We start from the raw sequence: 27,290 nt of genomic DNA, 5'->3' as shown, positions 1-27,290 counted from the left end.
ACCGCCGAACTTCTCGAAAAAGTCGATGCTAAAGTCCGTGAAAATCGAAATTTCACAATAACGGAACTTTCTTTGAGTTTTCCACAAATTTTGCGAAGTTTGTTGCACGAAATCATCAGCGAAAAGCTTGGTTACCACAAGTTTTGTGCAAGATGGAAGGCAAGAAGAGGTAACGAAGTGGTTGAAGGCGCAGGCGGCCGAATTTTTCGATGAAGGAATTTCCAAGCTCGTACATCGCTACGATAAATGCCTTAATTTGTATGGTGACTATGTAGAAAAGTAGTATTTGAGTGTGGCTTTCATCTGTATATAATAAAATTTGTTTCCTATACTTTGTTTATTTTTTTATTCCAAAACGTAATCTACTTTCTGGATAGCCCTCGTATGTGTTAAAAATGCTGGTGCAAAAACTAGTAACTTGTAGCAAAGCATTAATAAATACTTCTCATACACAGAAGTTCAAATGCTTCAGTGTTACCATTAACAAACTGATAAATTCACTCTTAGAGATCCAAAGTTGAAACTTTAAAAATTTCAAAACACTCATATACTTTTCTCAACATAATATAAAAATTAGGGATTAAAAAAAAAAAAATCGGAAAATTCAACCTTGGACCTACTATTTTATTTTGAATATTTGATTAATTAATTATGTGATAATGCATTTTCAAGATCAGAAATGATATAAATGCAAGCACATTTTGTTTTATAAAAATTTAAAATATGTATGGTAGATCAAAGCAGAAAAAAAGATTTATAAATCTAAGCTTTATATTTTTTACTTTTAAGTTAACAATTAAGTTCTTATTATTTGCCTTTCCCTCCAACTGGAAAGTCAAATACTCATTAATGACTTTGGAGAGCATCTGCAAACTCACTGCCAATTAATGTTTTACCAAGCTAATTCATGAAAGACCTTTTTTAAAATAGCACTGTACTAAGAATTCCATACAAGAGCAATGAAACAAAATTAAAACTGTAGAAACATCAGTAATAAAACAGTTATCTTTTTTTTTTTTTTTTTTAGAAAGCCTTCTTTTCTTTTCTTGCATTATTGTTCTTCACTTGTACACAATGATCTGTTTTCACTTTAAAAAATTCAGAACTTCATTTCATAATTCTATGAACTCCACGCACTGGCCAAAACAGACCATGGGCTATGTACATACCTGGGTTGACATAGAAATATTTTTGGCAACATCCTGGGTTGCCACATAACCATTTTAGCGACATAACTACTTTGCCTTATTAACACTTTTTCATTATTTTTTGGAAAGGGTGTGAATAATCAGAAAGTACTCAAAATTAAATAAAAACTAAGATAATTACATAACCATTTCTATTAAAAATAACTGACAAAATTTTGTGGTCAAATGATAATTAATAAATAAGAGAGTCACTCCAAAAATATGAACATTTAGCTCCCAGATACAGTCAAAAATCGTTAATTCGGACACCCATAATCCGAAATGATCTATAATCCGGGCCTCAAAGTTGCCAACTTTCTGCGCATGTGTTGCGTTGATGCATGCGCATAAGACCTTTACGGCTGCAAATATGCATGTGTGCATGTGCATAATAACATAATACGCTTACGCTTCCGCGTTTAATGTATAACGGACGGTATAAGCTAAGCTAAAATTATCTAATTCAGTTAATGTTGCAGATTGCATTGTTCCTTAATATTCGAATTGGATCTGGCTTATTATTTTTTTGCAAACTGTTAAGAGCAATTTTATAACAGTAAGCTTGAACTTTCGATTATGTCAAATAGATTTTCTGATATATATTTAGTAATATGTAAAGGATCTACAAAGCGAAAGTATGTTTCGAAGTCCATTAAACAAAAAGTGGAATTGCTGCAAAAAATGGATAAAGGCATTCCTTTGTTTATCTAACCACTCCGAAATCTGTTTATCAATTTCAAGCTGCTCTGCCGGGGGGGGGGGGACGTCGTGGCGTGCAATGAACTGGAAGTTGATCTGTCAGCACTATCCTTATCTTCAAGGCTGATGTTTTATTTTATTTGGATTATAATTCCTTACTAAATGTAGTATTTCATCTCGATGTACTCCATCTTTGACATGAGTTAAATCAAATCCCTCGTCATTATAATTCGCTTCCGATAAAGAAGAAAATGACACAGAGATTATTAAAAACGAAACAACTTACATTGAAAGAAATGTTTAATAAAATAAACAAATAAATATTAAGTTTTTTTTTTTTTTTTTTTTTTTTTTTTTGATACCCTTTAGATCATAATTGTTCTTTATTTCATAAATTACGGTTTCATATTTTTAATTTTATAATTTCTGCATGCCATCTTACCAGATTTAAACTGATGATCTATAATCTGGAAAAATCGATAATTCGGAATTGCCGAAGTCCTGATGAGTCCGAATTAATGACTTTTGACTGTATCTTGTTAATTGATTAAAATATATCATGAAAAACTTCCATTTTAGAAAACAGATTAGAGCAAACAAAATAATGTCTTTTAATTTCAAATGCTTCAATTTCATTGTTCAGTACCTATAATTAGTTCTAATGATACTATATTTTGAATTTACAATTTATAAAATTCTGTACTTTTATTAAATTGAATTTAATGATTAATTGCCAGATATATTTATATTCCTTAACACAATATTCATATGAATGAAAATCACTTTTTATTTTTTAATGCAATGATAAAGGCAACATAAATTTATCAATAATTCAAATAAAGATTATAACTTACCTGTATGCTACTTGGCATAGTTCTGGAGGCCAATCTGAGAGGAGTTTACCCTCACAGTTAGGTAAAGGTATAGTAGACAGAGGAGTAACTTCATCATTAATATCTATAGGCTGTAATGGTTCAACCTAAAGAAGAAAAATCCATTATAAAGTCAAGCTATTTGTTTCAAACTCTGAAAATGCTGATATGAAGGAGAATGAGCGACAGAAGAAAAGGAAACTTACAGAATCTGCAAATTCTGTAGGCCTGCTGAACTGATTAAATTGAACTTCATTACTAGCACCATACAAATGTAAATAACCTGTAAAAAGAAATGAAAAATTTTTAATCTTAAATTCATATTAAGAGGTGCTATCAGATATGCCGAATACAGAATGAATAACTTTCTGGATGTATAAGCAGATATATTACTTATACATATAAGCCATTTCTATTCACAGCATGTCCACAGAATTCTTTGCACAATATACTCAATGGTAATGTGCAAAGGACGCAGTGATTAACATTGGACAACAATATATTTCAGAAATATGTGCCAAAGTTTTCATCTCATTTCTTAATGCTATCAATTCCATATTTTTGATATGGTGGTATGAGCTAACTATTTATTTTATATAAAATGTATTCATAATATTTTTGGATGAATATTTTTTATTTAATTTTGGTGGAGAAAGTGAACTCGAAATTCTTTGTACAGATTATAACTGTATGGTAAAGATGTATAACATGGGAGTACGGTAATAGTTAACTAAAATTAAGATATACACAATTTATAATTGATGATGAATAAAAAACTGTTTACCAGCAGCATCTCCAAAAGCAAAAGCTTGACAGGATGATGATGTATCAAATGTCAAAATATCAGAAGCTCCAGTTTCAACTTGATGAATAAACAAAGCATACTGGTCTGAATTATTAGTATCTACCATCTGGAACTGTCCAGTCTAGAAAAGATAAATCACATTAAAATTTTAATTTTCTGATATATTTTATTGATTTACTCTCAATAAAATAAACATTCAGATCATATTGACAAGGAATTTCTAACTCATTTATTCTTATTTCTATGTGACAAAATTCCAACTTTAAAAAAAATTCAATTTTAATAATACTTTTTTGCCAACTTTCTTGAATTTACCATGTCTGTTTATTAATGTCAAAATAAAAAAGGTAAAATCCTTTCTCATATCCATCCCATTTTTTCCTCACTAGCAGCTGCTTAGTTTAGAATTTTATTTAAGAAACCTATGCACACATACTAAATCTATAAACAGGAGGAAAATATTCACCTAAATAACATGGAATAATGCAGCAAAAAGTTTCATTCACATATTTAAGAATTCTTAAATGAAAAAAAGTGCTGTTTACTAAAGGTTAAAGGATCAAACTGAGACTACTTTTATCTAGAAAAAAAAAATTAAGACATATAGTAATTATGCATTGATATTTTATATTTGTTTCACGATTAGCAGTTAATTATTATGTAAGAAACTAAATCTTACTTAAATATCCACATCTGAATTCAGTTATCTAAGCAAACACATCACTGGCATTTATATTATCTTATCATCATACTTGCAATATTGTGGAATGGATCATACAAAAATCCTTACCAAATAACTTTTCTGTAAAAGTGTACAATTAAAACTAATTCAAGGCTAAAACTGCATACAAAAAGCAAAAATAAATTACTTACTTGTGATACTGCACACAGACGAGATGTATATGCTGGAACAAAACGAAGCAGTAAAGGTGGAAACATCATTGGAATAGGACTCATACTCTTCATAACTCGAAGATCATAAACTTTTAGAAACCTTTCAACAGACAGCTCACCATGCCTTATAAAAAAATACAAAAAGAATCTTATAGCATGTATGCATTAACATTTACCACAGCAACATACAAATTAATACCTTCGAAGCATATTTACAGTACATTCTAAAAGATATCACACAGAAAGCAAATCTATACATTCTTTTCATAATTCATTCTCAAAGAAACACATATAGCAGGATTTTTTTACATAAAATCATAACACTATAGGGTGCAGTCATAATAAAAAAAATCTACTAGCTAAAATATTAATTACAATTTTTATTTAACTATACTATATTTTGAATTTACAATTTCAAAATTATTTACAATTATAATTCCTAAATCAGTTAACAGTAATTTATTTTTGTCTTAAATTTACAAAAACCACAATGATTAATTTTATGAAAGATTAAATTAAAGGATAAAGGCAAAAAACTGGCTAGCATTTACATTACCATTACAGAAAAACAAGAATATATTCATTTAGATAACCATTCCATAAGATTTGGATCCATATCAAAGTACCAAATTTAAGGGTCTACACTAGTGAGCAGGCATGAGAGTTAATATTCTTTTAAAAGAAAGAAAGGTACTTTTTGACTACCCACTCTCCCACAAGAAAGTTGTGAACTTGTTGGCAATTTTGAACAGAAATGATACCTTTATATTTATTATTTCAACGATGCATCCAGTGCTGCCTACTTTTTCACATTATTCTTTTCCAATATATGCACATTTCTTGGTTTTTTATGCTGTTTTTCTCCTCATACACACAGTGATTTGCTTTCAGTAAAATAAAATCAGAGAACTGCACAAACTTGGCATCGTGTGAAACTTTGGCATCAAACTCCTAAAAAGAAAACTTAAAAAAAAATGCACATGATACCTTTAAAGTGATCCACATTAAGCTCTATACATGCACAAAGCTAAATCGAAGATTTTGCCAAGATGATGAAAACTACTATGCAGTCTACAGCTTTGTTAAAATGTAGAAATTCCTAGAGAAGGGATCATAATCTACAGTCACATTGGGGAAAATGTGTAGAGAAGTGGAAAGTGAGCTGGAGGGATGCCACATAAATATTTTTTATGGCATTTGTAGGTTGCCACATAAATACTTTTTGGCAATATGGTGCAATGGCTTCAATAATACTTTGTTTTGAGGCATTTTGATATAGATAATCAGAAAGTACAAAAAGAACTCGCACAAAAAAGAAATATAATTTACTAAGATATACAAATATATGAAAAACAATTTTTATTGATAGCAGCATAAATTAGATTATCTTTTATCACAATTATTAATGTCATGACAATGAAAACACTTTAGACCACTGAATTTTTGTTGTGGTGTTTTATGTGGGATAACAAGCAACTATGAATATTTGGACCAATACTTGTTACCTAAATAGAGGAGAAGCTTGATCTTGTCAGTCGTGTGTTATAACTGAAAAAAAAAACTTACATCATATGTTCTTAATTTAGAACACAATTCTGTGCAATAAATACATTTTTTCATTTTAGTTTTTTTTTTAATTTTCAGGTAAATAAATGCACTTTTCTAAAATATAAAAGTATATTCATATTTTAATGAGTTTGTTCTAAATCATTTCTTTACTGAAGAAAATGCCGTATTCATTTTCTTAAATAATAGTGCCTTTTTCTCATGCATTTCAAGAGCTTATATTAGGTTTTTAATAAAATATTTTAAGAAATTAACTATTTCTTCAAGCATTTAATAATGACAACTTAAGTGTTATTGGAACGACTTCAATAGAAGTCGCCAAATTTTCAGATTGTGCCAAACTCTGGCAAACTTGCGCATAATGATTCTTCAGGCATTTTCAAGCAATGTCATCATTTCTGTATGCATTCTAGTGGTTTTTATAAATAAAGTGATATTTAATGCCTTGAACTGAATTTTTAAATATAAACTCATGGAATTTGCCACAGAGATGGTAGAAACTGACATAAAATTTCTTAATGAACAGAGAATTTTGATGTAAAATCCCTAAAAGAAGCAATGAAGAGTTACATTTGCTAGATAGCCAATATTACAGGAGTTTGCAAAATGCCATATCTTCGCAATTTTTTAAATTTTTTTAAGTATAAGCAGATCATTGTGTACTTGGGCAGAAGAACCAGTTAAAAAAAATTACAGAAACATTTGGAGAAAAATATAAGTGTTTTCTTTTTTAAAGTACGAATGCACCACAACCTTTTTAGCAGAAGGGCCACTAACAGAAACGACTTGGTTGCCAAGGGCCAATAGCATATGGAAAAAAATTGATTTGGTGACCATTATGTATGTACCGTATATACCCGCGTATAAGTCGAGATATTTTGGACAAAAAAAAGACTTCAAAGTGGGGTGGGGGTCGACTTACACGCGAGGCCATAATAAAATTAATTGATTTTCATATTGTTTATTTACCAAAGTATTTTTTATCGTATATTTACTTTTTTTCTCAGATGATTTTGAATAAATGTAGTACTTAAAAAAAAATTTTCGACTTATACGCGGGTTTCTTATTTTCTACGAATTTTTTATGTCGAAGTGGGGGGGGGTTGACTTATATGCGGGTATATACAGTATGTAAGCAATGCTAGATAGCCAATATTACAGGAGTTTCCACAATGCCATATCTTCGCAATTCTCTGATTCTTATTCTTTTTTTTTTTTTCTTTTCTTTTCTTTTCTTTTTAGTATAGTATAAGCAGATTGTTGTGTACTAGGGCAGAAAACCAGTTAAAAAAATTACAGAAACATTTGGAGAAAAATATAAGTGTTTTCTTTTTTAAAGTACGAATGCACAACCTTTTTAGCAGAAGGGCCACTAACAGAAACAACTTGGTTGCCAAGGGCCAATAACATATGGAAAAAAATTGATTTGGTGACCATTATGTATGTACCGTATATACCCGCGTATAAGTCGAGATATTTTGGACAAAAAAAAGACTTCAAAGTGGGGTGGGGGTCGACTTACACGCGAGGCCATAATAAAATTAAAAGAATCGGAAGTTCAAAAATTTCTTTATATAATGCAATTGTTTTCGTCCCGCACTCAAATTGGACGACTTATCAAATAAGTAACTTACTTGAAGTAATTTCATAACTTATGTGACGAACTAATCACAGAGTTTCATACTTTAACTAGACTTAGTTTTGATTAAACCAAAGAATTTTCGGCCTCCGAATAACTGATCAATATCGAGCAATAAAAAAGTTTCGCCAACATGCCAAGAAAGGAGAAATGCAGATAGTTTTTACGTACGTATAAGTCTTTATAATAGTTATTGTTCATTCATGAAATACTTTTGTTAACAGGCGTACACGTCAAAATTTAAAAAAAAATAGCTCATGCAATAACTGGCATACGCTTACGAGCAATGAAGCTTGCAAAAGAAGAAAAGTATGGTGTTCCAAACACATTTCGTACATCAACACATTGGTGCACTAAATTTATGAATCGCCATGGTTTGTGTTTACGCCAACGCATCAAACCAAAAAAATATTGGGCAGAGTGGATTAGTTCCGGTCAACCAACATTTACAAAGGTAGGCAACATTAAAAAGCCCGATATTACATTAATTGCTCAGTGGGTTAAAGATGCTTGGAACGAAATACCCTCTGAAATGATTATAAAATCATTTAAAAAATGTTGTATTAGCAACGAACTAGACGGCACGGAAGATGATGCTGTTTTTGAAAGTGAAAATGACGACGAAGGCTCTAGTAGTGATTGTAAGAATACAGAGTTCGAGACTGAAAATATGTATGATGACAAGCCAATGACGACAGAAGAGTTCTATGAAATGTTTGACGAATCCGACCATGAATCGGACGCTGAAGGATTTTGATATTGTTTATTTACCAAGGTATTTTTTATCGTATATTTACTTTTTTTCTCAGATGATTTTGAATAAATGTAGTACTTAAGTTTTCGAAGTTTCTCGATCGATTTTGGAAGTGGGGGGGGGGGTCGACTTATACGCGGGTTTCTTATTTTCTACGAATTTTTTATGTCGAAGTGGGGGGGGGTCAACTTATAGGCGGTATCGACTTATACGCAGGTATATACGGTATGTAAGCAATGCTAGATAGCCAATATTACAGGAGTTTGCACAATGCCATATCTTCGCAATTCTCTGATTCTTATTCTTTTTTTTTTTCTTTTCTTTTCTCTTTTTTTTTTTTTTTTTTTTTTTTTTTTTAGTATAAGCAGATCGTTGTGTACTTGGGCAGAAGAACCAGTTCAAAAAAATTACAGAAACATTTGGAGAAAAATATAAGTGTTTTCTTTTTTAAAGTACGAATGCACAACCTTTTTAGCAGAAGGGCCACTAACAGAAATGACTTGGTTGCCAAGGGCCAATTGCATATGGAACAAAATTGATTTGGTGACCATTATGTATGTATGTGAGCAAAGAGGGATGGGGTTTCCCTTTTCCCTTGCATGTGCTACTGGGGCCAAAACACCCAGTTCAGCTTTAAAAAAAATATACAGTTTATGCTTGTGCATGATAATTTAATACTTGTTCACAAGTATTTTAATAAAAATGTGTGCAAGTTAGTCGTTGTTAAATGCCTTAGTGTGATGCTTGATACTGAATTTTATTAAAAATTTTTGATAGATTTGGTTGAAAGTTAGGTGTTGATATTCTTAAGACAGATTGCAAGTGTTGATCTGTAAGTTTATTTCTTAATTTTGACTTATTTAGATTCATAACAGAAAATGTTTGTTCACATATATAAGTGCAACCAAATATGGTAGCACATCAGCTTGCATTATTTTTTAAGCGCAAAAATTCAGCAGGTAGAGTTCCATAAAAATCCAGAATATTTAAGCCATGGAATCTGGATTTGGAAGTCAGAAGTTTAAATAAGTTCTATTTGAACATCTTTAGATGCTTCTTCAACTACAACAGAAAATGGATCCTGAACAGTTTAAATTTAACCTTATGCAACTCAAAGCCTACAAATTGCTTTTCAAAAGAACTAAGCAGCCTCTTTTTTTGATCTGAATAATCTAGTTGTTTATCAGGAAAATTTTCTTTGAATTCAGGTAAGGAAAACTGATACAGTTTTGACAGCCAAGCTGCTTTGAGAACAGCTGGAGTTTTAGTTTAAAAGCATATACTGCATTAGCCAGGTGATTTAAGAATTGTTTTTTTTTTCCCATCAATTTTGTGTTTAGGTCATTCAGATGGGCTGTCATATCAACAAAAAATTCTAAGTCGCACTTGAAAGATGGTTCCTTTAACATCATAGTTTGTTTGCCATTTTCTTCAAGGAATGGTATTATTTCATCATTCATATCAGCACACCTATTCAAAGCCACTCCATGACTCAACCAAAGTAATATATGAGATCACTATGTAGTACATCTTTGTGGCATTAATTGCCTGTGATTTAAACCATGTGAGCGAATAAATTGATTGTACCACTCACTACTTTCATTAGGCGGTCAAATACTAGTTCTTTCACACATAGCTATTCTTGGTGTATGATACAATGATACACAAGCAAATCTTCTTCAATGATCCAAATGGTTTCTCAGTAGACTCACCATGCCATTCTGATAGCTGGAGCTCCATCAGTAGTGATACTAACAACTTTGTTAATATCAAAATTATGTGCAGAACACCAATTTAAAACTGAGGATAAAATATCAGTTCCAGTTATGTTTGCCTCTTCATTAAATCCAACAAGTTCTTCAGTTACTTCAAAATTTTCGGAAATTCCTCTGACAAACAAAAGAAGCTGAGCTGTTGAATCTGTTGACTCATCGGCTGCTAGAGAAAAGTACTTAAATTTCGCAGCAGCATTCTGTAACTCTTCAGTAACATCCTCAGATAAATTTTCAATTCATTGAATTGTCATTCTGCTGAGACTCATATTTTTAAGTTTCTGCGTAGCTTCAGTTCATACTTTCTCGGAAGCCAACAATATATATTCCTTTGGAAAATCGCCATCAGTAAATGGGTGGCCACTTTTAGCAATTAAGGCTGCAATTCCCATACTAACTTCAACACAGTTATCTAACTATAAAGATGCCTTTGTAAATACATTCCTGTGAGCAACGAGAGAACTTCAAAGATATTCAGTTTTACGATTTTGATTTTCTCCCTCAAGTTTTGAAAATATTGTGTCGTAGTGTCGCTTACTGTTAAACTCCTTGCAAACACTAATTGTAAGATTACATATCAAGCATGTAATTCTATTATTTTGCTCCACAAAAAAGTATTTCGAAGTCCAGGCCTCCGAAAATTTCTTGTTATCGTCCGCTAACTTTCTTTTCGTTTTGCATCCATTCATCATGGCAACTATCAAAACCACGTGGAACAAAATCAGAAATATTCTACGTTGGTTCCACTTTCAAAATAATATTTAAACAAAAAGGTGAAATATTCAAAACATGAAACTTCTTAATAGTCTTAAAAAGAAAAATAAACACATATGTGATAAAACAATGTATAATCACGAAGCCAAAAGTGCAACAACGGCAAGCAAATAAATGCTTTGGATTTGAGCAAAGATTTTTCTCTTCCATTTTACTAGCACATGCATGCAAACACACTCATGCTACGTCATACCACAGACTCATTCTCAATATTCTACATGTGTTGGTCCTACATGCTAGGAGCAATTTTTGTGTTCAGGCAGCGGATATGTGCTTTTGTTGACCACACGAGCTTGGCTCAGTGCCAAATCTCACTTCGAGGGAACAGAGTAGAACGAGTAATGAAAGGGGGCTGACATTTTTTTCCCTCGCAACCCCTTCTAGAGACAATCGATATGTCAAATCGCAACAAAAGTTTGAAAATGTCTCGGCAGGCCACAGGTTGTGAATCCCTATTTTTAAAGTATCACTTAATACTTATTTAATAATTAAAAGTTGTATTTTAAATTACTAAAGTATGTTCCCTCTTCATATGTTGGTAATAACTGCCAATATACAAAAAACTTTTACCTTTTCATCTGTAAAAAATTGCACCAAGGCGGTTGTGTTAATATGGAAGTACCTAATAATGTTCAATTTATGTTCGACCAGGTACAGGTATGTGGACAATTGTTTGACTTGTGTGAAATTACTTCCGCATTCAAGAAATTACCAAATGATCAATGTTAAAGAAATGAGTGATATTTTTGATTGACTGTCCTTTTTCAATTCGTTTCACAGCATGCCAATGTTTTCTTTCAGTCACAGAAACATGAGTATCATCAAAAATTATCCTATGAAAATTATAAACACTTTGTATCAACATTTAAATGAACCTCCTGAACAACTTTTGAATGCTGGTAACAACTGCCTAATTAACATACCTTTGAAGAGTCGATCATCATTGCTGCAAGATATGATATCTGCATATTGCTATCTGTATTCACAAGGATTTTCAGCGACTCAAATTCAAGTATGCTTTCGAAAATTGCTAATTTGCATTTGGTGCTTAACTTCTGGAAGCCAGTGTATATAGTTACGTACTAAAAAATTATGAAAATGTCTAAAGTTCTGGCCACAGCATGATTTAGTGGGAAATTTTGTCAATTCTATAATAATGGGCATGCTCATCTTTTGACATATCTGTTTTCAATGTTCTTTGTTATGAGCCAGAGAACTTGCACTAAAGGCTTTTAAGATGGGATACTTAACATGTCTATATATTTTAACATCATCACTAGGTACATTTAATAAACTCAAGAGAGAAAGAATGAATTCTGGTCTTAAACAGACATTAACTTACACATAACAAACAGCATTAAAGTGATCTAAAGAATTTAATTTTTATATTTAAGAACATAACGTATTAAAAAATGCAAATAAATATATAAGTAAATTATTACATTTTAAAAAATACTTAAGTCTCTAGAGATTTATTTAAGAAAGAAATTATGCAAGGTGATTTAAAATGATTGATATGATTTCAAATAAGCATAATTTCATACCTATTAAAGTATATTAATTTTGTATGCATCAAATGAAAAAGGAACCCTCAGAACTTTAGAATTTAATCAAAATATTATTCACCTCCATCACATTTTAACATATGGATTTATGAAGTGTTTCTCCTGATGACTCAACTGCAGTAGAACTGATATTTAATTTTCACAGCTACTCTGTTAATTCACTGAATGGAGCTGAATTAAGGTAGAACAATCTCTTGATCTCTCAATGTCTTTTCAGGAGTCCCAATACTTATTTATTTTTACAAAGAGAACAAAACATTACAGGGAATTGTTATGAGGAATTACAGGACGCCTAATATCTGATATCCTCAAATTAGAGGGTAATCAGGTCTTATTACCAGGTAACTTATTCATAAAATTATTCTGAGATTGCATTACAGATTTGTTACTCTTATAGCTAAAATATTTTACAGACCTATATGATCTCAAAACTCCCACTACTCAACATCAGTTACACTGCAGTAAATATGAAAAGAATATAATTATTATCTGCAAGATAATAGACAAATTAAATCTGGGGAGTTTTTTTTTTTTTTCATTTTGCATATCCTATGCTTCTGTGTATTTATAAATTTCAGAAACAGTTATCTGAAATCAAATGAATGATTTTGAATCACCTTGTATATTCATATACCTATCACACAGAAATAAACAATACCAAAACAGAAAAAAAAAAAAAAAAAAAAAAAAAAAAAATCAATACAAAAAATACATGAAAAATCATAAAATTTCTACTTTATTATTTTTAGGTACTATGCATTATTTATATGGGAATTAACCAAAATTTTGAAAATCATACTATAAAAAAATTAATATTTTAGCTACTTTTATGATACACTATGTACTTTTGCGAGTTTATATTTGTGATATAAAAATATTCTTCATGGAGCTTAACTGATTTATTAAAAAAATTATAAAAGCATTTCTTTTAAACCTAATAAAATTCCATCTAAATTACTTTAACAACATTTTATGAGTAAAAAATATTTTTCAATACACAAGTTAAAAGTTACATCAGAGGTAGTGAAAAAAACCTTTTGCAGTAAATGCTTACCTTGAAGAAAAACCACAAGTTACCAGTTGATTCCCATGAACATCAAAATCTGAAAGCATTCCTGTATGGCAGTCGATAACATGTTCAACACTCAATGTATTAGGGTCATGAAAAGTTACCTAAATTAATCACAAAATATGTAGCATGATGAGATAAATTTAGTAATAAAAATAAACATACAAATATATAAGAAAAATATTTAGTTCATTTAAGTTCAATTTCTTTCTATTCTGCACTTTTTTCCCCCCTATTCTACAATGACTTTTTGAATTAAAACTTTCCTACTTCAGTTTTGATTTCACATTTCTAGAGTCGTCTTTTCAAAATAATAGTGGCAGCAGTAGTAAAAAAAAAAAAAAAAAACAGAAGCAGCATTTTGTGAAACATTCAATATAGAAACTGAGCATAGAAAACATTCTGAAGGCAACAGAATATCAAAGAAAAAACTAAAGTTCAAAATCAGAGAATTCAGTGCTAATGCATAATCAAGTTTTTAAACAAAAGCCACATAAATAAAAGCACGAGAGATTACTTAGTCCCCTAGTTAATATTTTTTCATGGAAACTGTATTTCAAAAAAAAAAAAAAAAAAAAAAAAATGCTGATGTATACACCTTGACTTCCTTGCACGGAATATTAAATTATATTCCTTTTCTTCTCATTTTAACTTATTTTCTCCAATTTCATTAGATATATTCCTCATTCAGCCAATTCAGTTCTCACTTCACGGCAAGACAAAAATACATACAATCTCAAAATATCTTCATTAAAAATTGAAAAATATAGGAAAACATAAAACACTAAATACAATTAAAACAATTAAAAAATCAATTTTTACAATTAAAATTACAGTTACCACAAAAAAACAAGCAATTTGGCCAGAAGGCAGATTTTTTTATGCACAGAACTAAAAGCTTCTTTTTGTTTCCATTCGGCAAAAAGACACTAAAGATGCCAAAAGACATAATTCACCATTCTGCCAAGTTCCAAATATAAACAAATATGGCTGCTACGGAAAAAAAAAAAAAAAAAAAAAAAAAAAGTAGGCTTAGCTGCACTTAAACAACTTTTAAATTGTTAATAATTTTACAACTATTATATGCAGGTTAACTAAAGGCATAGAAACCTTAACCAGAAGATAAGAATAACATAATTCAATCGTTTTTAAAGTAAAAAATGCACACTTTATCAACATTTAAGAGTAAAAAATAATTGAGCTCACAATGAGCTCAATTGAGTAAAAAGAGTCCTTTATTCTGTTTTTACATACAGATTTCACATAAAAACATTGTTAAATTGCATCCAATAGCAGTCAAAATGGATTTTTCCATTGAAATATGATACCTGGAATTTTTCATGATTACAATACTTCCTTTACTTTGTACAAGAAAGTAAAAAATTGCACGCATTTCAGCAAAATTTCAACTTGCATCAATTTTACAGAAAAGCCTCTGTATTTTTTGAAGGAATGTTAAAAGGAATCATTTCTCTCTTTTTTAAAGCAAATTAATTTTCTATTAAATAAATTATTTAAATAACTAAAATAAACAACAAATAAAGTAATAATTATAGCATCATTTGTAGAATAAATAGAAAGCAAGGAGTAAATAGTTCTAAGAAAAGATTTTTAAGCATTATGGAAAAGCAGAGTAAAAATTAGAATTAATCAAAACTGGTGGATTCTGAAGAACACGAAAGACTTATAGACAATCCAATTCATCCAATTCATTCTCAGGTTTATTTTAAAAGCATTTAAAAATATTTAAAGTACCCAAAAAATTAGTACTCGGACATTAAATTCTCCTTTTTGGGTATAAGATTTGTGTTCTTTAATACATAATGTTTAGAGTAATTTGACTAATGCACAATGAATCCTTATCAATTTTATCACCATCTATAAGCAAATAAAAACTGAGAACAGTTGCATTTATAAAAGTATTTGTAATCAAAAATGAAATAACTTCTTTCTTGCACACTAACTGCAAAATTATATAAAAATGACCACTATATAAAAATGAGATTACATATGTTCAGATATCTTTTTAGATTAAAAAAAAAACTTAAAATTTAAAATGACAATTCAAACAAAAAAGACTTGCTAGAATTAGGACTTTATCTCACCTTTCCACTGATATCACCAGAACATATAAAACGAGGATGCTTGCGTAAAATAGCACAATTATCTCCACTAACTTGCACAATGTTTATTTCCTGTATAGTATTTAGATCCAATTCAATAAGATTTCTATGGTGACCACCCATTAACAAAGTTCCATCAGGGGTTAAAACCATGCACTGCATATTTTGGATTTGCTCAGAGCTAGATAAGAGAAATATAAAAATTAATTGCAAAAATGTAAAAAAACACTTACACATCAATGTTTGCTAACCTTATTTTGGTAACACACATATTATAGTGAGCTTTAATACATGTTCAGTTGCCTACCCATGGAAATGAATATATGCTGAACATCTGCAGCACTCTATAAAAAATTCTAAAAAACTCTACAAGTGGCAACTGAACTAAAAGGTAGTGAATGATAATTTGTCATCATCTGGTTTTGACAACTGGGTCCTCCAATCCCCAGTTGTCCTTTAAAAGGGGATAGCATACAAAGTATTTTCTCCCTTCTTTCCACATGCCTTCCTAGTGTAACTGGAAGCAAGCTCAATGCATATCTTACTCATCTCCTTATTCAGGAGATATGGAGTTCAAATCCCAGCAATCATTGCAGATTTCTTTAGTTTCCCAACACTAAAAAAATTCTAAATGGTCTCTACAACTCAAATTTACAAAATTAAAAGCAACTACTATTGCAAAGCAATGAAAATAATTTTATCTGTTACCTAAGAAAAAAAAAATATACATTTATAAAAGGTTAACAGATAAAATAAGCTCTGAATAAAGAAAACATTTGGTTTGATATATACATATAGTTAGCTTGATGTACTAACGTATAAAATTGCTTACCAATGATTAAATATTGGAAGTCCCCTTCTAGCTGACATGCGTAAGGAATTGCTGGTTAAGGATAATATACCAGCATCATGAGGCACTATTTCCCGAATTTCATTGTTAACATGTACTTGAAAGGAAGTATACTTCTGCAGTTCTGCTGTTGAATATGAGGTCATGTGACCCTGAAAGTAAATCACATTCCTTTTAAATCAAATGCAATATCTAATTAGTTTTATAAAAGGTACTCAATAAAATAAATTTTTAACCTGAAACTATACTTTACTCTTGAATAACATCACAAGTATTTTATCATACAGAAGAATGGAATTAAATTCTGTATTTTGGGCTAATTAATTAGCTTGTCAAAAACATATTACTGGCTTTTAAATGCTGAGGCACTCAAAACTGATATCAAACACTTTTTCATGGCATTTTTAATAGGAATTAGTAGTGGAAAAGTGTTCAAGCTTTTGATTCTGTGCTTTGGTTCTTGTGCAGAAAAGTTTAACAGCAACTGCTGTTAACATAAAATTGTATGAAGTAGCGTATATAAAAAAGCACAAAACTTCATATAAAGCTTGATTGAAATCACAAGAAATATTTATATCAAACTGAGGGGGGGTTTCATTAAATTAATTTAGTGAAACAATTCCTATTAACATGCAAATTAATGATATGATGGAAGAATATTCAATGAATTTCACTGGACTTGTAGATAAACTTTATGAGATTGGTCATAAAATAGTGGTAAAGTTTTCAATGATTTGTTACTTCATAGCTTAACCAAAGAAAATAATAGTATTAGAATAACAACAGAATCCTATAATCATTTACACAGTTTAAATTCATCAAAAGTTAGGATACAAGAGGAAATAAAAAGGCATCAATTTAGAATGCAAAAAAGCTCATGAAACAACAACATGAAAATAAACTCTACTAAGAACACAATTTAAAGTCTTTAAATCAGAAGTTGGCACTGAGTCAAATGCTGTCCACCAAGACGTTTTGGGGGCAATCACCTCTACTAAATTTTTAACATATTAAAAGAAACATATTTATGGAACATTGATGTGATGTCTGCTAAATGGAAGAATCAGCTCTTCACAATCAAGGTTGATGCCTAGCAAGGATTGTATCAGACACTTCACATTTTTATCATACAAAAATGGGTCATTCTGCAGCATATCCATCTTTTAAAAATGAAAAACTGTTCTGCTTGAGATCTTTCTGATGAAAAATTATGATCTTTTCACAGCTCTATTAATTGCTAGCATGGCTGGTTGATCTTTACAATATGGTAACTGGTAGTTTGGCGACATTTTGGAGGCGATAAAGGTTACTACCTGGGACTTTGGTAATAATGTGAGCAGTACTCAGTTCCGATTACGCATTATTTTGCGTGAGGGAAATGAGAGATCATGGGATATGTCATGTGATATTAATGGACGAATTACGGTTCTTTAATCGGAAAAGGGGGGAAATCAGGAAAAAATGTGGAAATTTTGTATTTAGCTTTATACTGTGTTGTGTGAAACAGTGTTATTTAATTTTTGGATCCCATGGCCCTAACTAAAGTTAATTCGAAATGGGTATTTAGGCATTGTGATAAAGAGAAGTTTGCTTTTTATTTAGCGGAGGAAGTATGGAGTAAAAATTCGCAGAAAAAATCTTTCAATAATTTTATTGAATGAATTAGAAAAGTGTATCCGCCACGTAATCAAGATTCTGAAGAAGATTAGGTAAGTTAGTATTTTTAATTATTTGAGGATATTATTTTTATGCATTGTTCTAAATGTAAGGTGGAAAGGAATTTGGTATTATTGGGAAAATTGTTATTAGCAATGATTTAGTTTAAAGTAATTAGGATTGTAAGGTAATTTTTATTAATTTAATGTATGTGCTCATTTATATTTTAAGTAGTGGTTTTGAATTTAATTATATTTTAATGAAATGATAGTTATTTTGTGAATTTTATGTTTGTAGGAATTTGGTATACGTTTAAGTTGAAATAAATGTGCATGGAAATAATTTAAATATTTGATACTAAGTATTTGTAATGCTTGCGGTATGAATTCGTTGGTGACGTGTATAATGTAATAGATGATTTAGAGGTAAAAGTTTTTGGATATTTTATTTATTTTATATGTGGAAATGTTCATATTTGTAAAGGGTAAATACTTTTCCGCGATCAGGTAATTTCATATACGTTCTTTTTACTGGGTTTAAAGATTGAGAAAATTGTCATGTATTTTCGTGAAATTTTTCTAATTTATGAGAAAAAAGCAGTGTACATGGATATAGTGAAGAGTGTGCGCAATGCCATTTTTGTGCAATTCTGGGATGTTTTTTTAAGTAAAAATAAGTCGATGTGTACATGGTTTAGTGATATTTTAATTAAATGATAGTTATTTTGTGAATTTTATGTTTGTAGGAATTTGGTATACGTTTAAGTTGAAATAAACGTGCATGGAAATAATTTAAATATTTGATACTAAGTATTTGTAATGCTTGCGGTATGAATTTGTTGGTGATGTGTATAATGTAATAGATGATTTAGAGGTAAAAGTTTTTGGATATTTTATTTATTTTATATGTGGAAATGTTCATATTTGTAAAGGGTAAATACTTTTTCGCGATCAGGTAATTTCATATATGTTCTTTTTACTGGGTTTAAAGATTGAGAAAATTGTCATGTATTTTCGTGAAATTTTTCTAATTTATGAGAAAAAAGCAGTGTACATGGATATAGTGAAGAGTGTGCGCAATGCCATTTTTGTGCAATTCTGGGATGTTTTTTTAAGTAAAAATAAGTCGGCGTGTACATGGTTTATGTGTATGTGTTATTTTGAAAAATGCGTAAGGAGTATGGTATTGTGCACTTTTTCCCAATTTTGCAGTGAATGTTTGTCATGATTAAGCAGTTTTGTTAGATAAAATTTCTAGCATAAGTGTAATTCGGCTAGTAGATTGTTGGAAGAAGTGTTCAGTAGATAAAAAGAAAAGAAACATGTCTTTACTTCGTGAAGACAAAATGGCGGTGGGAAAAAAAGAATAGAGGGTTGCTGTAGGAGAGTTGGTCGCCAAATTTTCGCCAAAAAAACACCAAGTTACCATAATGTAAAGATCAACCGCATGGCTTTTCATATACTACTATATACATGGCTCATAAAAATTGTAGGATTTTTCAATCAATGTTCAATAGTTACACTAATTATTTGTAACTAAATGCGAAATTGAACTTCTTTGCATAGGTCAGTGCATTAAATATGCATATTTAGCACTTAACTATATTGTTGCATAATGGCTGCATAGTGGAATTTGAGCATGTAGTGTTAATTAAAGTTTTCTCTAAAATTTAATATTTATTGATTACAATATAAAGGCAACATTGAAACGAAAAAAAGTGGGAGTTAATTGGTTGATTTGAGTGGGCCAAACACAAATACAGATCACCCAAAATCTGGATATCCCTCAAATAATCATATCAAGAATTTGGAAGCATCAACTTCAGTAAATAAAAATATAGAAAAAATAATAATAGGCAATATAAAGAGAAGAGTAGAGAAGGTAAATATAAAGAGGGTAAATACAGAGAATAGCAATCACATCCAAAAAATCATTTTCTGCAATTGTTGGTGTGAGGGAACTGTGAAGTGACTACAAAACAAGTTGCTGATTTGTGCATTGTCAAAGATGGAAGTACATTTGATAAGATGAATCAGATATACATTTACGAATAAGAATCAGATGGAAATACATTTGATAAGGTTAACTTTATGTGAGAAATCAGGGTAAAAGTATATTTTAGGGTACCCCTTGGCGAATTTTGGCGGTACATAGATAGCGAATTTGTACAAGTCTTTAACTTGTTATTTTCGCTTGCGTAGCGGCAATTTTTTAGCCAAAAATTGCTGCTACACAAAGCCAAAATAATAAGAATTGCAGAAACTTGGTATCCATGTACACATCGACCTATTTTCACTTAAAAAAAATCAGAGAATTGCACAAACTAGGCATTGTGCACTCCCTTGAGTTTGTCCATCGATATATTTTCATTGAAAAAAGTCAAAGGAGCACCCAATTCTAGAGTCAAACAAAAAATACATAATCTCAATAAACTATATTTTAAACGAAACAATAAAATAACATAAAAAAGGAAAAACCTGTTTTGTATTTAAGCATTACACAAAGCAAATACTCACTTACCTCTCTGGCACACAAAATTCGTTAACATCATCCAAAAACTTCCTAAAATTATCTGAACTAGAAACTGTATATCGGCGTAGTCACATCACAAAAATATCCTACGTATTCCGGACTAAAGTAAACCTTCATTTACACACCAGTCAATTAATGCACTTTTCCTCTTTCGTTCCAAATCATACAGAAACTTCAAATTAATCTTACTACATTCAACCATTCTACCATCTAAAAATTAAACAAACAATGTACTTCCTAACCACAAATGCCACAAGAGCCCTTACAAAACATCCCATGATTCAAAATTCCCCAGAATAATGCAAACGGTTACATCATAATATGGTTTCCATAACATTCAACTACTCAGGTTACCATAAATGAAACAATAATTGGGCGATAAACAAAATAACAGCTTGGAGATAAATGAAACAACAACTTCGCAATACTACAAGGGGTACCCTAAAGTCAACTCTAACCGAAATCAGTAGTTTGTGTCTCACACACTTAATCTGTCAAATGAACCGGTTTAAGGTAATGGTGTCGTCATGTTTAAAAGAGCCAAGATGACTGAGATTGTGTACTGTTTACAAATAAGTCCAAATATAGTATAAAGTGGAGTTTAGGACTTTTTCTTAAATTTGGTAAAAGTAAGGAACATACAAATTGCCTTTCCTTGCACATGAAAGATCATGTTCCAAGGAAGCAGTTTTATGGCTTGAGGTACATTCATAAAAAATTATCTTGTTAACCCTCCAGCAGTTGCAAGAATAAGCAATTTAATATTCTTTCACAATTACGACCATAATCAGAAATGTGTGTGTGTATACACATACATACATACTTACATATATATATACCATGCCTACATGAACACATAAATACATTTCAGAATCTGCTCCCAACAACAGAACAGTATAAGCAATTCGTTCTTCCCATATAGGCAAGATATCTGTCAGTCATAAATATGAAATGCGAGTTGTGCTGGTTTGTGCCTGCTGCACAGTGTAACAGAAATGTGAGCTAAACTCACTGATGATCATCAAAAGACTAAGCTATGAGGCAGAGGGCTGCTGTTCGGCCAGAATTTTTGCTATTGGATGACAATGCTCAATCATATTGAGCATCTCTGGTGTCAGAATATTTGGAAACAGAAGATTTCACTAGGATGGACTATTCAATTTATTTACCAGATCTATGCTTCAGTGAGCATGCATAAGATGCCTTAGGCCTCAAAATTGCAGGATGGTAAATACCTTCTCAGACCCTCCAGGATCTGAAAAGTGCACTTCCTGAAGAGTGGCATATAATTCCACAAGGTCATAGTTTGTTATCAACACTTCAGGAATAATTTGGAAAATTCTAAAAAAGAACAAGATGCAAGCTTTGTATTTCTATCAGTAGTGACCATACACCATATTAAAGAAAATTATCACAAAAGTGGAAATAATTTTTCCACAATTTTAAATTTCCATACATACTGACCTTAAACTCAAAATTTTGAGAATAATCAACTGGCAAATGTGATAATTTATGTTAAATTACACTTTTGTAAAAACTGTTTTTTTTTATATCATTTTACACAACAGTTAAATTATGTTACTGTCAATATCTTTTAATTGTGATAAGTAGAGTACATTATTTTTCTGCATAAATGTCTTCATACTAACTCCTTGATTTCCCATCCACAAAAGTTCTTCATAGTTGTCAAATGAAACAGTAGACACTCCAAAATGAGTACCTCCATCTACTAGAATGCTTTGCAATAAACTGTATTCCTGTCCAAGTGCCATACCATCACAATAACCAGAAAGCTGTAACCCATTTGCATATGATTCCAGTTGACCTCCATCTAGAGCAGAAAAATCCTGCACATGGTATGACATTTTGGACTAACTGAAAAAAAAAAAGAAAAAAAATATTATGACATTCGTGAATAATAAGTGTTTAGGTCAGGGGCGAGCAACCTTTTTAATCAACGGGCCAATTTAAATTTTAAAATTTTTTAGCGGGCCACACAGTAACACTTATTAATAATTTACAATAAACATTAAAATAAAAAATATAAAATTTAAAAAAAAGTAAAGATTTCACATACAAATTTTAATGCAAAATAAAAACAAACAAAAAAAAGAACAGAAAAACGAATTTACTTGAAATTTTTAATGAGAAATTTGGCACTGTTTTTCGATACAAGCTGATCAATATCAGCCGGAATTGATGAAGTAGCTACACGTATGCAGTTTTCTAATTATGCATCACTCAGTCTTGATCGGTGGTCATTTTTGATTAATTTCATGGTTGAAAATAACTGTTCGCAAACAGACGTACTTCCGAACGGAGACATCATTTGCTTTGCATCATTTGCTTTGCAAAAAGCAGAAATTTCTCAGGGCTCACATAAGATTTATAAAAATTTTTGAAGTTTACTGAGCAAAACACATTTTTTAAATCGGTATTATTCCGCATGTCAATCACTTCCATTTGAAAGTCTTCGGGAACTGTATCCACATCGATATTAAATGGCGAGGAAAACATTTTCATGGAAACCGCTGTCTTCTCAACTTTGAACATTTGGAATCGTAATTGAAATTCATTGATTAAAATGTCTATATGTTGTGCATTTTTTTTAGTAGTAATAACGTTTTCTTTTTCTAAATGTGGAAAGTGAGACACATTAGTCTGCAAAAGATGCTGATTCCACAATTTTAATTTGCGCTTAAAGCCCCGAACTTTATCATACAAATTGAGAATAAACTGTTGTTTGCCTTGACGTTCCACATTAAGATCATAGAGATGCTGAGTTTGTGTCGATAAGAAACCCAAAATCACACATCCATTCTTTATTACCAAAATCAGGAAAGGGATATCTCTTCATATCCAAGAACAATTTTATTTCGCTTTTTAAGTTGTATATATTTTTTTTTTTGCATTGCACCTCTACCAAGCCAAAATACTTCGGTATTAAAAACCATATGTGATTTAATGTGTGTGACTTTATAAAATTGATTAGTTTAATTATTGGTACTGTGACATTTGGCAAACTAGATCTTTTCGCACACAAATTTTCCTGGTGAATTATGCAGTGGTTAACGAATATTTCCCTTCCTGTGACCTTCTTAATGTCTTGAAATAGCCTTCCCGATACTCCTACCTCCATACTTGACATTGCTCGTGCTCCATCTGTCGATATACCAATAATCTTTTCTAATGAAATTAAAAAATTTTCCAACACATACATCGTACAGGTCTTTGTCGGTTGTAGTCCCTTGTATTGGAATCAGTGAATACAATTCTTCGGTAATATTATATTTGGTGTCAAAACCACGTAAAAATATAGCCACTTGTGCTGCATCACTAATATTGCAACTCTCATCAAGCGCCAAAGAACAATATTAGAATTTTGCAATGCGTTCACGAAGCGTTGTTGCTATGTTCTTGGACAAGTCTTTAATTCTCCTTGCAATGGTGAATCGATAAACTAATGTCTGAAACAATATTTATTTTATCAGGAAATGCTATTTCTGCAACAGGCAGCACAAGTGTGGCTATGTAGCCTACACCTTTTTGACAAAAATATTGCACTAACGCCTTTCAAGAAACGCAATAATTGCTAGTTAACAGCTTACCAGTCTGACTGATTGTGTGACAGAAGCAAACACAAGCAAGCACAGACGTGGTGCGTTCATATTGCATGTTTCAACAAGTCGCCGACAAGTGATTGATGCGAGAAAGTCGATAAAATACATTCAATTTTAGAAATGCTTAGCAGGCCACATAAAAATGTTTAACAGGCCACGTGTTGCTTACCCCTGATTTAGGTTAATAAGTGAAGAAAGATTATTAAATATTCACAAAATAACAATTAGAATTTCATTACAATAACTTCATTACAATTGTATAATGGGGAAAGTGCAGAATCGCACACTGTTTGGCACGTTTTTTAAAAATTGCATACACTCAGAATCTATGTGCACATCGGCCTATTTCCGCTTAAAAAAAAATCAGAGAATTGCACAAATTCAGCATTGTGCACTCCCTTGACTCTGTCCTTGTACACATTGATGCATTTTCACTTAAAAAATCAAAGGAAATACACAAAAATCCTATTCTTCTTACTCTTGTAAAAACGGCAAACATAACGTGCCAAATAAGCGAGCGATTCTGCACTTCACCCTTGTAATAACCAGAAGTGAACATTTAGGGTTGTACATTTGAGATTGTTACTCAGACAGAACATAAATGCATTTTGCATTGCAAGTTTCCTTGCAGACGTTTTCACCTTTTAACAATTATATTTATACTACTCCATATTATTTTTGATGAACACTACATTTCTTATTCTAAAGGCAGGAAATTATGCTTTTATGGCTCTCCCCCCCCCATGCATATCAGTACATAACAGGTTTTTTTTATTTCAATTCTTAATCCAAATTTTTTCATCTATTAATTCATGTATAGGACCAATATATGTTAAGGGCTAACTTTTCTGCAAACAATACTTTGTTCCAGTGTGATAATACTTTGAGTGATAATACTTACTATAGATTTTACAAAAGCCAGGCATGTTTTCCTTATTCAAGAATATTCTTTTTGGTTATCGCACATTGTACCCATGTGTCCTACACAACTGTTCTAAAAGCTTTGGGGTTAACTTATTGCAAACCATTCTTCTATGTATGCTAACATTTTACAGAACTTATTTTTGGGTGTTGTTTGATTTTTATAGAAGAAATCTGCGATTCCTTGGTGGCAGTTTGCAGTGTATTCCAGATTTCAATGCATTTTCAAGAGTTCCACCAAACTTCCATCATTTTATTACATCAAAGATAGTTAAACACTTTACATCAAAGATTTTTTGGATATTTGGAAAACTTTTACCACCTTTAAAAAGATTTTTTATTAAATTTATAACAGAACTGATTAGTAGGGTATGTTAATTTGAAGTGCCTCCCCATGTACGCTTCAGATATCAAACTGTTAACATATTTTGCTAAATAAGTAAAAAATATTCAAATGCATATAGTAATTCTTGTGCTGTATTTTAATTTAAAACAAAAAATTATAATAAGAAGATTATTTCACAACAATCGAGGCTTAAAATAGAGAAAAAATAATATTTTAGAAAAAAAAGTCTAGGTTTCCGTATTTAGTACAAGATATACACAAATAAATCCGAAAGGTACATATGCCCGAAAACAAATGTAATCCACCAAAAATTATAAACTGCAACAGTTAAAAAAGCTGTTAAATACTCTGGAAAAATTAATCACACTACTGTACACTTTTTTTGCTGCAAGACGTTGTGTGCGTTTGTTCCACTGTTCAAATGATTTTAATTTTCGTCATTCTTCTTTTCTTGTAAAAATTCTTATAAGCGATGCATTACAGCACGTAATCATACTTGGAAACTTAGCTCTATAACTGTCCATAATGCTTTTAACAAAAACATGTAATACATAATATATGACTTGTAAAATCTATTTACCTAATAAAGAATAAAGAAAGTAAACAAATTAAGTATATGGTTTCAAGGTACTCAATTCGAAACTATTTAGTACAGCGCATTTTTTACTTACAAATGAACAACATACAAGTAAAAATCCAAATACGCTTATATATGCATTTAAACCCATTCATTGACTGAACACTGATTCACGAAACACTATATATTTATAAAATAATTAGCAAAATGCAGCCATAGTTACAAGCCTCACAAACTAGCTCCAGACATAGCGCCAAGTGTCAAACTTTTGATTTTCTCATGTGTGTCGAAAAACACCGTATAAAATTACAGTTTAAACAAAAAAATCGAAACTTTTCTTTTTGGGAGAAAAATACTTTTTGGTTTTTCACTATATTATATTTCATATATTCCATTATCAGCAATCTTAAAAAAAAAAAATATTATTCTCGTCATTAAATTTCTAAGAAAAAATTTTGGAATATATTCTAAGAAATTCCATTCAGAGTGAAGGAATATTGCATTGACTAATATTCGGACTGATTTCAGAAAAACAGTAGAATAATTCAAAAACGAAATAATTTGAAAATCTTGCACATACAAAGTTTAGAAAATAATGTGTGCGTCTTTTTCGGTTTAACCTACTTAAATTTTAATCGATATGTAACCATGGTAACCACCAGAAGTTTACATGAAACACGAGGTGGCGTTTGTTTACAAAATTCAAACGTTTATTTTCTGAGCATCATTTATTGTTTCATAATATAAGAGTGATTTTTCTTTAACTATTCTGTGATAACTTTCTACCATTGTAATACAAGCTATACAATTATTTGCATTAATACCTCATACTGCAAATTTTCACTAATTATTTAACTTAGTTGTTGAATTAGTGTTTAGGATGTCACAAAGCAATAACTCATTCCCATTTTACATTCATCCAATGAATCACAAGCGCAGTGTGCAAATTATTAAAGAAGCAAAAGCCGAGATAAAGAAAATGGAATCTCGTCGTCCAAGAACTCCTTTCTGTCCCAAAAAGTATGTAATGTTCCATACATACCTATAGTCTATAAAAGATCTGTCAAAT

The 27,290-nt window shown here is 30.8% G+C and overlaps 2 protein-coding genes across 7 annotated transcripts in view; one reads left to right on the top strand and one right to left on the bottom strand.

Moving 5' to 3' along the window:
* The window catches only part of PAN2 (PAN2-PAN3 deadenylation complex catalytic subunit PAN2), a 129,322-nt gene extending 102,799 nt beyond the window's left edge, over positions 1–26,523 (bottom strand). For 2 of the 5 annotated variants that reach the window (XM_035356466.2, XM_035356469.2), the window contains exons 1-9: positions 26,316–26,521; positions 22,374–22,632; positions 16,552–16,721; positions 15,702–15,900; positions 13,582–13,700; positions 4,437–4,581; positions 3,543–3,684; positions 2,965–3,041; positions 2,741–2,865 (exon numbers count right to left, since the gene is read on the bottom strand). In XM_035356466.2, coding sequence (XP_035212357.1) covers positions 2,741–2,865; positions 2,965–3,041; positions 3,543–3,684; positions 4,437–4,581; positions 13,582–13,700; positions 15,702–15,900; positions 16,552–16,721; positions 22,374–22,622 — 1,226 coding nt within the window. In that variant the 5' untranslated portion in view covers positions 22,623–22,632; positions 26,316–26,521. Of the gene's footprint in view, positions 1–2,740; positions 2,866–2,964; positions 3,042–3,542; positions 3,685–4,436; positions 4,582–13,581; positions 13,701–15,701; positions 15,901–16,551; positions 16,722–22,373; positions 22,633–26,224; positions 26,244–26,315 lie in introns of those variants that run through there. The other 3 variants (XR_004757761.2, XM_035356468.2, XM_035356467.2) reach the window with 3 other exon arrangements.
* Positions 26,524–26,927: 404 nt separating this feature from the next.
* Positions 26,928–27,290, top strand: part of LOC118186396 (armadillo repeat-containing protein 2) — a 93,453-nt gene continuing 93,090 nt past the window's right edge. For both annotated transcript variants that reach the window (XM_085812748.1, XM_085812747.1), the window contains exon 1: positions 26,928–27,241. In XM_085812748.1, the coding sequence (XP_085668874.1) occupies positions 27,102–27,241 (140 nt within the window). In that variant the 5' untranslated portion in view covers positions 26,928–27,101. The remainder of the gene's footprint in view (positions 27,242–27,290) is intronic.

Source organism: Stegodyphus dumicola, chromosome 3, assembly GCF_044657685.1.
Source record: "Stegodyphus dumicola isolate Sdum_Otavi_A_Nest chromosome 3, ASM4465768v1".
Lineage (NCBI taxonomy): Eukaryota > Metazoa > Arthropoda > Arachnida > Araneae > Eresidae > Stegodyphus > Stegodyphus dumicola.
Note: the sequence above shows the minus strand (reverse complement) of the source record. Positions and strands in the feature narration are given on the sequence as shown.